Consider the following 17163-nt stretch of genomic DNA (forward strand, 5'->3'; position numbering starts at 1 on the left):
TGGCAAGGTAGATCTGGGGTTCTTACCGTTATTCTCTTTATCAGTCAATTAAATTTTTTAGTCACATAATTGTACAAAATGTCAGACAATAACTAAAAATGCCTTTTCACACGGTGATGTCTTCAAATTACCTATGGTGTTTTACCAACAGTCAGAGCATAACTGTGTTAAAATATAATTTTGTAAAGACAGTATTTATTTGCCATGGTTCATCCTTTTACCTGACTTTGCAATGCCATCTTCATATAAAATAATTACTTTAACCAAACAGTAAACATGTGACTCATGGCTGCACACTGGTGGAAGACATGTTTACTGCTGCCTTGCAGGTCTTTTTGTTCAGCATCTCACCGGTCCGGATCAGATCAGCCGAAGGAAGGAAGGATGCTTTCCGTGTTTCTGTTTCTTTACAGGGAAACCTGCCCAACAGAGCAACACTGCCTGAGCGGAGGCAGGGAACAGATCGTCCTTTAATCTGCTGTATTGTTCTTCTGACATGAAGAAGCTGAGTGTGCATGAGGAAGAGAGTGTGTTTTAGTAATTTCCATTCATCTCTCCATGTGCATGCACAACAAAGGGTGCTATTATGAACAGGAAATGAGCATGTATGAGTGCTCCATTCAGTTAAGATGAGCTGCAGTGGTGATGATGGTCAGGAGGTAAAGATAGAAGCTGTACCAGTAAATTATAATTACAGTGAGTTTTAATTGTCCAACTGCTCTGTGAAAAGGTTGTCTTTTCTTCCTTCAGATAAAGCATTATCATTCTCGGGAGGACAACCTGTGATGCTGCAATCCAGGTATGAAGATGACACATTAGACATTGGAGCTCATTAACAGATGCGGTGGGATTTAGCCTACATTTTATTAGTGTCAGCAAAAAACGTCTTTACCCTAAATGTACACTACTGTTAAAAAGTTTGGGGTCACTCAGGCAATTTTATATTTTCGGTGAAAACTCACACTCATGCTAAAACAAGTGCACAAGGGTTTTCTAATCATCAATTAGCGTTTCAACACCATTAGCTAACACAGTGTAGCATTAGAACACAGGAGTGATGGTTGCTGGAAATGGGCCTCTGTATCCCTATGTAGATATTCCATTATAAATCAGGCGTTTCCAGCTAGAATAGTTATTTACTACAATAACAATGTCTAGACTGTATTTCTGATTCATTTCATTTCATCTTCATTGAAAAAAGGTCTTTCTTTCAAAAATAAGGACATTTCTATGTGACCCCAAACTTTTGAATGGTTGTGTAATGTTTCATTTTTAGAAAAGGAAAAGTAATTTTCTGACATGACTGGCCATTGTAGTTTTCAACAAACTGTATCGAAACGGGGTGAAAAAGGGGATTTGTTGGGGGCAAGGCGCAGCAGTGTATTGATCAATGTTTTGTGCTCCTATGAGCGTGCTGGGCAGCTGAATGTTGTGAGTGGGATCGATTTTAAAACACAGTAATGTATTCTGGGTAATGAAGGAATAACACACGTTGACTCAGTGGTATGTTTTAAACAGCTCTTGGACAACAATGGAGCTCAGTGGCATAGAGCCTTTAGCTGTGTCAGGCCTAAGATACACAGATAATACACTTCATTGTTAGCTTTGGTATATTAATTGAGTTTACAGACATTAACAGAATGTAGAATATATCCATATTATATAACAGCAACTCCAATCATAACCTCAAAACCCGCCATCCGCTTTATCAAGGCATGTTTTAGATACGTTTAGTACGGGGAATCATTTTTCTGGAGTTGATGAAAATGTGCTGATTAGTGTCAAAAAAGTTTCATTTATGTTCTAGCCTCAGATGGATACTCCTGGTGTTTATGGCGTCATACCTGTATCATATTGCACAAAAGACATTTTTGACTTCACTCTCCTTTTAGCCATGGTTGTACTGCTGATGGGGGATTTTATATTGCAAAGAAAAATGAATTCACAGTGATGAAAAATGTAACAGATGCAAAAAATGACCAGAAACCCCGGGAATTCAGAGGGATATCCTAAAATTGCACATAATTTACAATACTGTGGAGTGTTTTTTTAGACAGATTTCTAGTGTTCTAATTAATTTTCACTTCTTTCAGTACACCATGAAATCCTACTGACAAGACTCAAAACATGTAAGATAATTGAGCCCTCAGTGAACAGTTGCTTTTCCAGAATTATTTATTGTCATTTTATTATGCAGTTAGGAGGCGGGACCATCTACAAAATCCTGGATGGAAAGCTTGAATACATTTTATGAAATAAGAAGTCAGCATTGCTTTTCAGCAGCAGACTGGAATTGCAGAGTGTTTTTAGACTCTCTGGTTGCATGAATAAAGGCACCAAGCTGTTTATTTTAAAGTATTAACATTTACACTGCATTTTTAAGTCTCTTATTTGCTCCTCACAGAGCGATGAAATTAACTGAAACCAAGAGCTGCCTGGTACTAAAATGCTGGTGGCATGCTTTGGAAAATGGTCAGCAGTAATTTACAGCACTGCTTAGACAATTTGAAGTTTATTAGATATGAGGGGCATTTTTTCCATGAAGTTTTCAAACTGTAGTAAAGACTTATCTGTTTTCCCACAGAGCTCTTTCTATTTAATTATTTTTTAATACTGTGGAAGATAGCAGTACATTTAAGTTTAAATTACTGTAGTCAATAGGAAAACAAGAAAATCCCTTAGAGAGCACAATACTCCACCAAGGCTGCTCAGTGGTTGTATGATTTCTGATGGATCAAATCTTTAAAAAATTTGTGGTCCACAGCAGTCCATTTGTAGTAGGATTGCAATCATGTGATCATCAGCAGGCAGCTAATGTTGTGTTCATAGATAGAGTGATGCCATGTCACTATGTCACAATGATACAAAAATCTTTAACAAATCCATGGATCCAGACTCTAAGCCGCATCACCGCCAAAATCTAATCAGTTGGTCCTTCTGTCATCTCTGACCTTTGCTGAAAATTTTATCATAATCTGTTCATCTGTTTGTGAGTAATTTTGCAAACAGACAAACAGACTAACAGACAAACCAGTTCCGATCATCACATAGCTCATTTCTTGGTGGAATAATTATTTGATTTGGAACCACAAAACTTAAAAAAGATTTTTAAATGTGGGTCTTTACCTTCAGTTGAAATCTTATTTTGAACATATCACCAGACATTCACCCCCTGTGTTAGTCAATCTATCCATCCATCCATTCTCTATACACCGCTTTATCCTCACTAGGGTCGCGGGGGGGCTGGAGCCTATCCCAGCTGACTCGGGTGAGGGCAGGGGACACCCTGGACAGGTCGCCAGTCTGTCACAGGGCTACATATACAGACAAACAATCACTCTCACATTCACACCTACGGGCAATTTAGAGTAATCAGTTAACCTCAGCATATTTTTGGACTGTTGTTAGTCAATTCTTATGGTAAAATACATTTTGTACAAGATCAAGTCTGTATTGGAGAAAGGAGTCGTAACATTGCAGCTGAGCTTGGAAAATGTTTTATATATTGGACTGTGTTTGTGTCCTGGAGATCCATAGCTTGAGACTTCTCTCATGTTCACTTTGCAGATCCTTGTAGAAACAGAAGCTCACATTGGTAACAGCTGGTATGGAAGATGCCTCCAGAAGATGTTGGCAACTTCACCTGCATGAACTCTCCTCTTCACCTGAATTCATCCATTGCTGTCAGTTTGATTTGTATTATGTTGTACTGTTTTCTGTTCTGGTTTCCAGTTTACGCTGATGGTAAAATCTCAATTGTATTCCTCACACATCACCGACATCAGCACTCTATATTAAAAATATCTTAAAACCATACTAGTGGTTTTTAGATGATCACCACTGATTTCAACTACAGTATTATCAATAGGCTCAAAAATGAGCTTACTACAACTTTAAAATTTCTTCATTCAAAATAATTCTTTGTAATAAGCAATTTATTAGATTTTAATTGCATTTTTTTAGTAATGCAATCAAGGTTAGGTTGACATCTTTGGCTCAAACAAAAAACATTTTGTTCATTGGCTGCAAAGTTAGCATCGGACTGTAGATTTATTTTCTTTGCTGTTGCCCTGATCCGTCCCCAAACCATGCTGTCCTTGCTGGACTCCCCTCTGATCACCGTTAATGAAGTCAGTTTTGCAGCAGCTGGCAGCTCCTTATCACACAATTTATTTTCATCAGGCCTGCTTTCATTATGTGTAACCAGCTGTGTGCAGGACTGCATTATAGTTCTGTGTTAAAGCCTGAGTGAGCATAGTTTTATGACTCCCTGGGTCTACACTGTTCAGTTCACTCAGAAAAAGAGCTATAAAGTGATATATGGACTATGACAATTTCCTGAAATGGACACTAGCTCAGAAGGAAAATTGCATGTAGTGAATATAAATTGGAAGATTACAATTTTCCACCATGACTATGATTATGAATCTTTTTACGACAACTCCATGACTGTGAAATTTTCAGCAGTCTAAGTAAGTTTTGCTGAAACTCTTTTTGATCACTTGTTAGTTTAGGTTAGTGAACAAAGTTATCAAGTAAAATGGTTACAATACATTTAGCAGCTAAATCACTAGCTTTAAAGTTAGCTTAAAGCACAGTTTTTGATAACTGGATCTGCTTTTTGTTTGTTTCACATTAGCTCTCAAATGGTTAGGTGTTTGTTTTTTGTTTTTTTTTTGAAGTGGAGTTGTAAGAGCTACTTATCCATAATTAGTTCATTACCTACATTAGATTGCAGTTGGCACACCCACAGTTTGGACATGCAGGAGTAACGGCATAGAAACTAAACAATGCAATGCTGTGGAGAGGGACAGCAGCCAAATATATTTTAGCCACCCAAAGAGACCCAACTAAAGAATTACTATCAGTTTAAGTGTATGCTCAATTGCCCATTCACTGCTTTACCTCTTGGTCAGATGGTTCTTCCTGACATGAACCTGTTGTTATGCTGAAAATGACTGTCTGATGGCAAGATAAAGCAGTTAAAATATTCTAAATTTAATGGACACTTAAAATAATATAGATTTTTTTGGGCTATGCCTTTCTTTTAGGTTGCTAAAATATGTTTTGTTGCTGACTCTGTCCACAGCAATCTTTGTCACTACTCCTGTCTGCTTCTCCAAATTGTGGGTGTGCCCAGCTTCCATCTATACACTGATTATGGACAAGTACCTCACAAAACCCCACTTCAAAAATTGCAAAACAATACTTTATTTGGTTATGTATAAAGTTACATAGTGCTTCAATGCTGCAACTAAAACAGTTGTGGTTGAGGTGGGCTAGCAGTTCCCTTTTTAATGTGAGGTGAAGCTCTCATTTTTGCAAGTTGGTCTTTGTTCCAACAGTCACTTATGGTCATGAGTTCTAGGTAGTGACTGAAGGAACAAGATTGTAACTACAAGTAGCCAAAATAGGTTTTGTCTGTGTGGTGGGTGGGCTGAGTCCTGAAATCGAGTGAGGAGTTTCTGATTCTTCATGTTGGTAGGAGCCAGTTGGGGTGGTTTAACATTTGATTAGGATGCCTAGTGGGCGGAAGTTTTCCAGGAATGTCCAACTGGGAGGAGACCTCGAACCCAGAACCCAGAACTTACGAGGCTACATATCTCATCTGGCCTTGGAACACGTCAGTATCCCTCAGGGGCAAATGGAAATTGTTGTTAGGGAAAGGGAAGCTGCTGCCATAATGACCCAACGCTGAATAATTGGAAGAAAATTAATGAATCTGCCAGTAGTTCTCTAAGAGTTAGCATTGTGTTACAGATCAGTTTGACAGATTGTGTTTTCCTTAGATAAGCTGAAGAACCAGTTTAGCAGAACAAAACCTGTGGTCCAGGTCAGCTATTGCTTTGTTTATGAGATAAAAATAATTATATTCAGGTTATCCAAATCAAAGTATAATAGCTTGGTTCAGTTTAACTGATAGCTTAAGAGAGATTAAGATTAAGATCTAAGAGCTATTTTCAGAAAAGCCAGTACAGTTTTTTGAAGTGAGCAAGTGGAGTATTGTAGGCCAGTTTGTTTCAGGTTTCAGTGGGGCCTGCAGGTGTAAATAAGCCTGACCTATTTACACCAGCCTGTATGAAATGTCAGTACTGATTAATCTACACTGTCCATGTTGATAAATAAATATATTTCAAAAGAAAACTTGTCAGCAGGTGGAGATTGCAATGAGACCATCACATGAGAGTTGACGATAAAAGTACCAGCTGGCCCATGTTTCCTGAAAGATGATAAAGCCTCGTCCTGGCTTTGCATTTCAAATGTTTGTTGCATGTGTCAGACATAGTAATTTTTCATCATTTTTACATGTTATTAAAATGGCAGTGAATTTATGACCACCATCAGTTCAAATGTGCATGAGTAAATACTAAAGGACTTTTTGTAGAGTTGTACTGCCATTGCATTGTTAAATGACAGTTACACTGTGCTGCACTGCACACTCACATAAAGTGTGTAGCATTCAATATGTTATCATTACTGCTGCAAAAAGGGTCCAGTGTCATATTTATTGTTTTTAAAGTTGGAGTCATATTGCATTTTATGAGATATTCTTCATTTCGCCAGATTTTGGGTGATGGTTCAATGGAGAGTATAGCCACTAAAGTGTTGCCAAGTCAAACATATAAAGATATAAATAGTTGTGACTGTAAATATGTTCAGAATGTTCATGTAAAATATTTGTTGGTTTAAAAAAGTGACACTTGAAATTATTTATGTGCATAGTAGTGGCTTTTTATTTTAAAAAGTATTTCAAATATAAATAAAAAGATAAAAATGTTTTAATAAGAAATCCTAAAAATACTCAGTCGTTTTGGAAACTTCATTATAGCTTCTGTTGATACTTTTGTGTTTGGTTAGTGCTAAATGTAACCTGTTTGATTGTAAAAGTAGTAAACATGTTTTTCATAAAACTTGGATGGTTGGAGCTGATGTGCTTTTTATTAATTTGATTTCTGTGTGTAGCTTTATGTTTTAGGTATTTAAAAATACTTTGCTGATTGCTGGTGACCCACAGCAAAGTGCACTGTGAAAAAATAAAATAAAATAAAATATATATACACACACACACACACACACACACACACACACACACACACACACACACACACACACACACACACACACACATATATATATATATATATATATATATATTTGCTTTTTCTTTTTTACAGTCAAATTCCAGCAGGTGTGGTTGCCAGAATGCTATTTTATAGGTATTGTCATGTACATTTTGCTCTAAAGGTTAAAATTTTTCTTTTTTTTTTTTTACAGTGAAATATGGAATGAAGTACATTTTTCTTACCTTAAAATCAACAGTATTAAAATATTTCTTTACTGTAAATGAAGAAAATGTTTTACCGTAATTTTACAGTAGCGTTCTGGCAATCACAGCTGCCGGAATTTTACCATAAAAATAATCTTGTTTTTTACAATACACTAAGAAACACACTGTTAGCGAAGTACCTCATATAACCTCACTTCTAAAAACCCAAGCTTTCTTTTAGAGTAAGAGGGAACAGCTGCAGGTGCAGCGATGCCTAACTGCCCACTAGGTTCAGCAGTATTATCCATTTGTGTGGGGCTAATGTAGGGGAGCTGCTCTCCCTGTTGGCATACAGCACTGAAGTGAAGGTTTTACCAAGTTTCCCCAGAAAGAGGCCAAATGCATCATGATGAGAAGAAAGTTGGCACATGGGACAAAATTTGAAGAATGCAGAAACAAGTAACACTCAAGGGTTTTAGAGATACCCAAACTCTTCAGTAAGAATTGAAACCAAACATCTTTCATTGTCATTCAGGCTACATCAATTTTATTGTATTGTGTTAATTAAATCACCAGAGCCTTATCATGTATGAACAGTCACAATCATTAAGCAAGGCCCTCCACATGCTGTTGACTGAAGGAAACCTTTTAATGATTCATTAGAATCAGGACAACCTTCGACACCAGGTTTGTTTACAGTGCATGCTGGGTAAGCGTCTGTGTTGGTATAGCTGGTTGGTTTTAAGAGCTGCATGATGCTGCTGCAAGAGAGGGGAGCGTACACACACAGGTAAGACTTTCTCTTACACAAAAATACACAGAGGTTGTATTTTTTTCCTGTTTCACACTAAAGAAAAAACAAAAAAACACATTTGTAGCGTACCTTTTTCCACTAAAGAATGTGAAGAGCAAATGTTAAAGTGATCCCCACCTCAGGTCCACTGGATTGCAGATGTTTTGCCTGACGCATTTGCTATCACAAGAAAAAAATATGATTCCTTTGTTGAAAATGATGTTTTTGAAGATTCGGAACCTTGTCTCACAATTTCTCCTTTAGCTTGAAGTAGTGAATAAATTTAGGTGGTTGAATATATTAGGCATCTCATTTTATGTATAATTAAAAAGTCCCTTTGGACAAGGGTACCCAAGGCATAAGTCTTGTCATGCTTAAAATATTTTGGAGGTAATAGCAGGGCGATTTTGTACTTTCTCTGTAGTGGATATTGACATAACTAAACCCAGATTTGGCTCTTGCTTAGTTTGTGTGCACTTTTTATCTTCCTTAGTTTCAAGAACATTTTTTTCAGTTTTCTCTTTGTTCAACTACATAAATCTTTGGTGCATATTGTCATGGCCGAGTGGGGTACATGATTCAAATTAAAACCTTTAAAATAGAATTAAATTGGGTAATTAGGATTTAAAAAAAACAATTAAAGCTGACAACGCCACCTAGTAAGGGACTAGGACCCATTTGAAAGAGGTTCTTAACCCAGAGGTGAACAGTGCATAACAACAGAGGATAGTAAAAGTTTTTGCAATAAATTTATTAGGCCGAAGATAAATTGTTAATAAAAAAACGATAAAAATTAGCAGACAAAGTTCTTAAAATAAAGTCACTGAAAACTTGGAGACCAATTGGACTCGTCACACGGGCGTCTCTTCTCCGGTGGGAGGCCAAGGGAGCTTCTCCAGTCCTCCGGGGCCAGTGCGCTGCGCCCTGCAATTACGCAGCCTCTGGAGCCAGGTCTTGCTTCGTGGCTCCCGTACGTCCCTCTCCGGTCGTCCTGGGCTGCTCCGCGGCACCGGCCCTGCCAACCACGGGCACTGCGAGTGGGGAGTATGTGCAATTCCTTCCTAGACCACCCCGTGTTTGTGCGAACTCACCCGATCTGAGCGGCTATCTCTCAGCCGCTCAGTCCTCGCCGTCAAACCTTCAGAGTGGTCGTTTCCCCCGCATCCGCCCCGCTGCTGTCCGGTGTTGGTGCCGGTGCTGTGCACCCCTGCTCGACTGCCCTGTCGTCTGCCGTGCTGCCTATTGCACGCTGCCGTTGTCTACTGTGTTGCCCATTGCCGTTCACCGCTCCCGTTGTCTGTCATTCACTGCTGCACGCTGCCATTCACTGCTGCACGCTGCCATTCACCGCGACCGCCACCGCCGCTTCCGTGGCCCGCTGCCGCCGCCCCCGTTACACCGTCTTCTTGGGTCCGGCAGCCTTCTTCTTCGGGGCTTTGGCCGGCCTTTAGCTGGCCCCCTAGCCGGCACAGCTGCTGGCGCTCCTGTTGTCCGCGCCGCTGTTCCCCCCTCAGTCTTCGTCTGATTGTCTCTTATTTGCTGTCGTTGCCCCAGATTCAGTCCCGTGTAATCAAACTGATTGGCACCAGGTGCGCTCAGCCAATGTCCACAGTCTCTATTCCCAATACACAGGTAGGTAGTGGGCGTGACCTGAACCCATCCAGAAACAAAAAAAGAAAAACGAAAAGCAACACAACCAAACATGCAATTTGGCAAACTAACACAGAAATCAAGCAAATAATTTCACAACAAACTATCAAAAAAAAACACACACCAAATAATCATGCAAATAAAGAAAATCAAAGCAAATAAAAGGCCATATTCCCACAATATAGTCTTGTAAATGTAGCTGCAAGGGGACACAAGCCAGTGTCTTATTGTGCCGGTCCCAAGCCCGGATAAATACAGAGGGTTGTTTCAGGAAGGGCATCCGACGTAAAGCTTTGGCCAACATGCGAACCAAATGTATGGCTTCCATACTGGATCGGTCGAGGCCCGGGTTAACAACGACCGCCATCAGTGCTGTCGACCGACAGGGTGCCGGTGAAAAATGGACGACTGTTGGTTGAAGAAGGAGGGGAGGAAGGTGTGTTCGTAGGAAGAGAGAGAAGAGGAACACCAAGAGTCTAGGACTGAGAGTAGGGACTTTGAATGTTGGAACTATGACAGGAAAAGGTAGAGAGCTGGTTGACATGATGCAGAGGAGGAAGGTGGACATACTGTGTGTCCAGGAGACCAGGTGGAAAGGTAGTAAAGCTAGAAGTCTAGGAGCAGGGTTCAGGTTGTTCTATCATGGTGTAGATAGGAAGAGAAATGGAGTAGGAGTTATCTTGAAGGAGGAGTTTGTTAGGAATGTCCTGGAGGTAAAAAGAGTGTCAGATCGAGTAATGAGCCTGAAGCTAGAAATCGAAGGTGTGATGTTCAATGTTGGTGGGTATGCTCCACAGGTAGGATGTGAGCTGGAGGAGAAGGGGAAATTCTGGTTGGACCTTGATGAAGTGATGCAGAGTATCCCTAGAAGTGAGAGAGTTGTCATTGGTGCAGACTTCAATGGACATGTTGGTGCAGGAAACAGAGATGATGAGGAGGTCATGGGCAGGTTTGGTATCCAGGAGAGGAACGCAGAAGGACAGATGGTGATTGACTTTGCAAAAAGGATGGAAATGGCTGTAGTGAATACTTTCTTCCAGAAGAGGCAGAAACATAGGGTGACCTATAAGAGTGGAGGTAGGAGCACACAGGTAGACTACATCTTGTGTAGATGGTGTAATCTGAAGGAGATCAGTGACTGCAAAGTAGTGGTAGATGAGAGTGTAGCCAGACAGCATAGGATGGTGGTGTGTAGGATGACCCTGGTGGTGAAGAAGATGAAGAGGACAAAGGCAGAGCAGAGGACCAAATGGTGGAAGCTGAAAAAGGAAGAGTGTTGTATGACTTTCAGGAAAGAGTTGAGACAGGCTTTGGATGGTCAGGAGGTGCTTCCAGATGACTGGACAACTACAGCAAATGTGATCAGGGAGACAGGTCGGAGAGTACTTGGTGTGTCATCTGGAAGGAAAGGAGATAAGGAGACTTGGTGGTGGAATGAAGAGGTACAGGAGTGGATCCAGAGAAAGAGCTTAGCTAAGAAGAAGTGGGACACTGAGAGGACTGAAGAGAGTAGACAGGAGTACAGGGAGATGCAGCGTAAGGTGAAAGTAGAGGTGGCAAAGGCCAAACAAGGGGCTTACGATGACTTGTATGTTAGGTTGGACAGTAAGGAGGGAGAGACCGATCTGTACAGGTTGGCAAGGCAGAGAGACAGAGATGGGAAGGACGTGCAGCAGGTTAGGGTGATAAAGGATAAGGATGGAAGTGTGTTGACAGGTGCCAATAGTGTGATGGGAAGATGGAAAGAGTGCTTTGAAGAGTTGATGAATGAGGAAAATGAGAGAGAACGAAGAATAGAAGAGGTGAGTGTTGTGGACCAGGAAGTAGCAAAGATTAGTAAGGATGAAGTGAGGAGGGCGTTGAAGAGGATGAAGAGTGGAAAGGCACTTGGTCCTGATGATATACCTGTGGAGGTATGGAAGTGTCTCGGAGAGGTAGCATTACAGTTTCTTACTGGGTTGTTCAACAGGATCTTAGATCGTGAGAAGATGCCCGAGGAATGGAGGAGAAGTGTGCTGGTGCCCATCTTTAAGAACAAGGGATATGTGCAGAGTTGTGGCAACTACAGAGGAATAAAGCTGATGAGCCACACGATGAAGCTATGGGAAAGAGTAGTTGAAGCTAGGCTAAGGGCGGAGGTGAACATCTGTGAGCAGCAGTATGGTTTCATGCTAAGAAAGAGTACAACAGATGCAATATTTGCTTTGAGGATGTTGATAGAGAAGTACAGAGAAGGTCAGAAGGAGCTGCATTGTGTCTTTGTAGATCTGGAGAAAGCTTATGACAGGGTGCCCAGAGAGGAACTGTGGTTTTGTATGAGGAAGTCTGGAGTGGCAGAGAAGTATGTTAGAGTGGTGCAGGACATGTATGAGGACTGTAAGACAGTGGTGAGGTGTGCTGTAGGTGTGACAGAGGAGTTCAAGGTGGAGGTGGCACTACATCAGGGATCAGCTCTGAGCCCCTTCCTGTTTGCTATGGTGATGGACAGGATGACAGACAAGGTTAGACAGAAGTCTCCATGGACTATGATGTTTGCAGATGACATTGTGATCTGTAGTGAGAGCAGGGAACAGGTGGAGGAGAAGCTAGAGGCGTGGAGGTTTGCCCTGGAAAGGAGAGGAATGAAGGTTAGCCGTAGCAAGACGGAGTATCTGTGTGTGAATGAGAGGGACCCAAGTGGAAGAGTGAGGTTACAGGGAGAAGAGATCAAGAAGGTGGAGGATTTTAAGTACTTAGGGTCAACAGTCCAGAGCAATGGAGAGTGTGGAAAAGAGGTGAAGAAGCGTATACATTCAGGCTGGAACGGTTGGAGAAAAGTGTCAGGTGTGATGTGTGATAGAAGAGTTTCAGCTAAAATGAAAGGGAAGTTTTACAAAACTGTGGTGAGACCAGCCATGTTGTTTGGTCTGGAGACAGTGCCCCTGAGGAAAAGACAGGAGGCAGAGCTGGAGGTAGCAGAACTGAAGATGCTGAGGTTCTCTTTGAGAGTGACCAGGATGGATAGGATCAGGAATGAGTACATCAGAGGGACAGCACATGTTGGAGGCTTTGGAGATAAAGTCAGAGAGGCCAGACTGAGATGGTTCGGACATGTCCAGAGGAGAGAGTGAATATACTGGTAGAAGGATGCCGAGTTTCCCACTGCCAGGCAGGAGGCCTAGAGGAAAACCAAAGAGGAGGTTTATGGATGTAGTTAAAGAGGACATGAAGGTAGTTGGTGTGAGAGAAGAGGATGCAGAAGACAGGGTTAGATGGAGGCAATTGATTCGCTGTGGTGACCCCTGAAGGGAAAAGCCGAAAGGAAAAGAAGAAGACAAAATAGTCTTGTACTTTTCTCATAGGATTCAAATCAGGTTAACAATGTACTAGAAAGTCTCACATTGTTTTCCAGGCTCTCTAATATATGATGTGGTCAATTGTATGGAATGTAGCACTGCTAATAATAATAATAATAATAATAATAATAATAATAATAATAAAATAATAATAATAATAATAATAATAATAATGATAATAAAAATAATAATCAATAATAATAATAAAAGTAATAAAGGTTGTACAGCCATTTAATTGTGACTATGCTTTTGATGATAAAACAGCGTTAATATACTTTAATCAAAGCTTTGCTTGTTACTTAACCTCATATCTGATGACATTTGCCATGGTCCCATTCAGATTGTAACTACGATTAAAGCTGCAAGCAGCATTGGTCAGGTCCTTTCATCCTTGTTGGTCAATGAATCCAAGCATGTCCACCAGGTGGCGCTGCAACTGAGAGTGTATTTCGGCCTATTGCCTTTTTGATGACAACCTATCGAAACTTTCCACCAGGTGGCGCAATCACTGTGAATGTATATTGACCTAGATACGTTATCAGGGCTGGACTGTAAAGTTTGAAGCAGATTATAGCATGTACAAGCTATTTAGCACTTCCTGTTTCATGGTGACCCATCCACAAGGTGGCACTCTCTCTGTGACTGGATTTTGGTTTACAGAATTCATCACGTCAGTTACACAGCATTTCCTATGTCATGGCGAATTGTTGGTATTCTGTCGGCCGCCATTTCCACACCCTCCGACTTTTGCAGAGCATTTTGATAACTTTAAATCACCCATGCCTGGAGTACATTCTGGCCAAATTTAAGCTCTGTCAGGATTACCCTGTTTGAGTTTATAGCTTTCAAAAATGTGCAAAAATAGGTCCAAAATCATTCAAAATACGACATAATTAAAAATGGCTGACTTCCTGTTGTGTTTTAGGTATAGTTGTCAATTACATTTTTGTGCATCGTGAAAAGTTACTTCTGCCTACCAAAGTTCACAGCTGTAGGTGACATGTCCTGGTTGTACAGCCTGTCTAAAAATTTCCAGGTGCAGCTATTGAGCCATTTTGTCTCACACCTATGCAAATTTCATAACATATCAAATCTTTCGCCGGTCCTGATGTGCGTGCAAATTTTCACGCATTTTCAAGTATTTTTAGGCCTTCAAAAATTGCGATTCAAAAATGGGAGAAAAAATAAAAAGAAGAAATCCATTAGTTTCAAGAGGGTCCTAGGGACCTTTGGTGCTCGGACCCTAATTGAAGGTCCTACAGCAAAGGATGACCTGTACACTTGTGCCTATCAGATTATGGCGGCAGCAGAATCCAGCCCTCTGACCACTCATGTGCTGAACACTAGCGATGGCATCCCAGGTGCCAAGATGGCTCTCAGTCTGCACCGATTGGACTCCCAGTTGATGATATGGACCATGCTGAGTGTTGGGTATGCTTTAAATATTTGTTTTTATCTTTAATTCATGCATTTTTCTAAAAAAGTAATTGAAGTTGAAAAGTAGATTTTGTAGGAGACCTTCATAACACAGCGCTTTATTCATGATTATTAGGACAACAAATGAAGATGGCCGCTGCTCTGTACTCATCAGCCGGGAAGATTTCACACCCGGCATGTACAAGCTGCGCTTTGAGACGGGAGCATACTGGGAGAGCCTGGATCAGACCTGCTTCTATCCTTATGTAGAGGTGAGATGAGTTTTTCTGCCAAAGGAGACAGAGCCTTGATGAAATATGTAACGATCTGCATTGGTTTGTCTGTCTGTTCGCAACGGATTTGGATGAAATTTTCAAGGAAGGTCGGAAATTACACAAGGATCAATCGATTAGATTTTTAGCAGTGATGCGACATACAATCTGGATCTACGAATTTTTTAAAGATTTCAGTCATTGGAAATGATACAACGACTGAGCAGCTGTGGCGGAGTACTGCGCTTAGTTGGAAAATTGCATTGATCATTACCACTACATTCAGTATATTTTCAATTATTAAACTGATGGTCTGATTTAGTCACACTGTAGCAAATGTATCCATAGATGTTTAATTGGGAATAATATTTTTTATAGTTAAAGATTGTTATAGTTGTCTTTAAGTTATACATTTTTATTTAAAAAATTTAATCCTGTTTTGATAACATTTTAAGAACATCTCAGAAGTACGTAGTTTCATTTTTATTTTTTATTTTTTAAAAGAGGCTAAATAAATCATCAACACAACTACTGGTGTTGTCATGTACATGGTTAGGATCATTCCATTCATTGACTATTCTACTTGAAGAAAGAAAAACTAACTTTAAAAAAATTACTTGTTTAAAAATAAAGAAATTAATTACTGAATACATGATAAAAGACTAAATTATTCAGTATTAAATTACCCAGTGTCAAAGGTAGCTTTAAAAACTTTGACTGAAAGAATTAAAACGTTCATATATAAAGTTTGTTGCTATGATGTGACAGCTGATCACCACAAGATGTCGCCAAATCAGACAAAACAGATTAACGTGAGAACATGAGAATGTTTGAGTTGGAGGAATTAAATTAAATATTGACCTTGTCAGTAGGACACAGCCTATCACATCACCATGATAATAAACAATAATAATAATAACAATAAATAACAATAAATGAAGACAACAAATAATTTCCCACAATACACAAAGTAACTATCATTTATATCATTTACAGTCTGCAGCAACATGTTTGATGAAAAATGAGAGCATCCTTGTGATAAGCTGTGTTTTTTGTTTTTTTTTTACAATAAGCAGTCTCTCTTTCTCTCTACCTCTCACTCTCTCTCTCTCTGTGTCATGTCTCTGAATTTGTGTGTGTGTGTGTGTGTGTGTGTGTGTGTGTGTGTGTGTGTGTGTGTGTGTGTGTGTGTGTGTGTGTGTGTGTGTGTGTGTGTGTGTGTTTTCAGGTTGTGTTCACCATCAATGACCCAGACCAGAGGTTTCACCTCCCTCTCCTGATGAGTCGCTTCTCTTACAGCACCTACAGAGGAAACTGAGATCTGTGGACCTGACCAGCCGGAATCACAGATCGAGAGAGACTTTTCTGTTGTCTTTCGAGAGTTGGGGTCACTTTGAAATGTCCTTATTTTTGAAAGAAAAACATTTTTTTCTTTTCAGTGACGATAACATGAAATTAATCAGCAATACATTCTAGACATTGTTCATGTAGTAAATGACTATTCTAGCTTGAAACGATGGATTTTTTAATTAAATATTTACATAGGGGTTCAGAGGCCCATTTCCAGCAACCATGACTCCTGTGTTCTAATGGTAATTCTGGTAGCAAATCACGTTGAAAGGTTAATTGATAATTAGAAAACCCTTGTGCAATTATTCTAGCACATGAATAAAAGTGTGGGCTTTCATGGAAAACATGAAATTGCATGAGTGACCCCAAACTTTTTAACGGTAGTATATAGAAGAGGCGTTTCTCTTTCTGTCTTTGATCCAGTTGTTGTTCTGTGTTACTGTTACTGACTGTTGAGTTTTAAATACGCGACTATAGGATACACTGTGTTTTTATATTCATGAATACACAGATAATCTATCTTATGCTTATGTGTCATTACTGCACTCTTGGATTCATAGGCAACATCTAAGGAATCATTCTTTCTGAGTCAATCATCACTGACATTTATTCTTAATATCACTATTTTATGCTTCATGTTATTTCCCATCACACTAACTTACATGCTTACATGGAAACCTCTTAATTATATAATTGCCGGTGTTGATGACATTGTCATTTTCATAGAATCTTTATTCAGAGTCCTAATCAAATGGAAATAAAGCTGAAAGTTAATTTCAGTTTTCCCTTTTGACTTATTCCATCAGTCCATCTTCATAATGTAACAATTGTACGTCACCTGTGCCGCAGGTATGCCGACACACCAAATATTTGCTGGATTCAGCTTCTTCGCTGTAAGAATTTGTTACTTTTGTTTTTCTTTGTCAACAAACAAAATGTCAGCATGTCAGTGTTGTGTTGAATAGCTAACTTTCACTTTATCGAAGGTGCAGTCGACTCATTGTTAATATGATTTACAAACAGAACGTTTTCAACTTTGAACGATGTAAGTTTGACCTGTAAAGTAATATCTGTCACGTG

At 39.8% G+C, this 17163-nt stretch overlaps 2 protein-coding genes across 6 annotated transcripts in view; both read left to right on the plus strand.

Annotated features, from left to right (window-relative positions):
* Positions 1-6915, plus strand: part of LOC110959664 (RNA-binding Raly-like protein) — a 99108-nt gene extending 92193 nt beyond the window's left edge. For all 5 annotated transcript variants that reach the window (XR_007943792.1, XR_007943793.1, XM_051952246.1 and 2 more), the window contains 2 exons: positions 751-799; positions 3568-6915. Coding sequence is in view for 3 of the 5 variants with exons in the window: in XM_051952246.1 (XP_051808206.1) it covers positions 751-786 (36 nt within the window). In the remaining 2 variants the exon portion in view is untranslated. The remainder of the gene's footprint in view (positions 1-750; positions 800-3567) is intronic.
* Positions 6916-7983: 1068 nt separating this feature from the next.
* LOC110959665 (5-hydroxyisourate hydrolase-like) lies at positions 7984-16862 on the plus strand. Its single transcript, XM_022206608.2, has 4 exons — positions 7984-8057; positions 14340-14476; positions 14598-14733; positions 15962-16862. The coding sequence occupies exons 2-4, from the start codon at positions 14343-14345 to the stop codon at positions 16049-16051; spliced, it is 360 nt and encodes a 119-aa protein (XP_022062300.1). The 5' UTR covers positions 7984-8057; positions 14340-14342; the 3' UTR covers positions 16052-16862.
* Positions 16863-17163: the final 301 nt, after the last annotated feature.

The sequence above is a fragment of the Acanthochromis polyacanthus genome, chromosome 8 (genome assembly GCF_021347895.1).
Source record: "Acanthochromis polyacanthus isolate Apoly-LR-REF ecotype Palm Island chromosome 8, KAUST_Apoly_ChrSc, whole genome shotgun sequence".
Lineage (NCBI taxonomy): Eukaryota > Metazoa > Chordata > Actinopteri > Pomacentridae > Acanthochromis > Acanthochromis polyacanthus.

Coding starts and splice junctions, on each gene's coding strand:
- LOC110959665 (XM_022206608.2), top strand. CDS start 14,343: ATGGCGGCAGCAGAATCCAGCCCTCTGACCACTCATGTGCTGAACACT. Junction 14,477..14,597: donor TGGACCATGCTGAGTGTTGG/GTATGCTTTAAA, acceptor CATGATTATTAG/GACAACAAATGAAGATGGCC. Junction 14,734..15,961: donor GCTTCTATCCTTATGTAGAG/GTGAGATGAGTT, acceptor GTGTGTTTTCAG/GTTGTGTTCACCATCAATGA.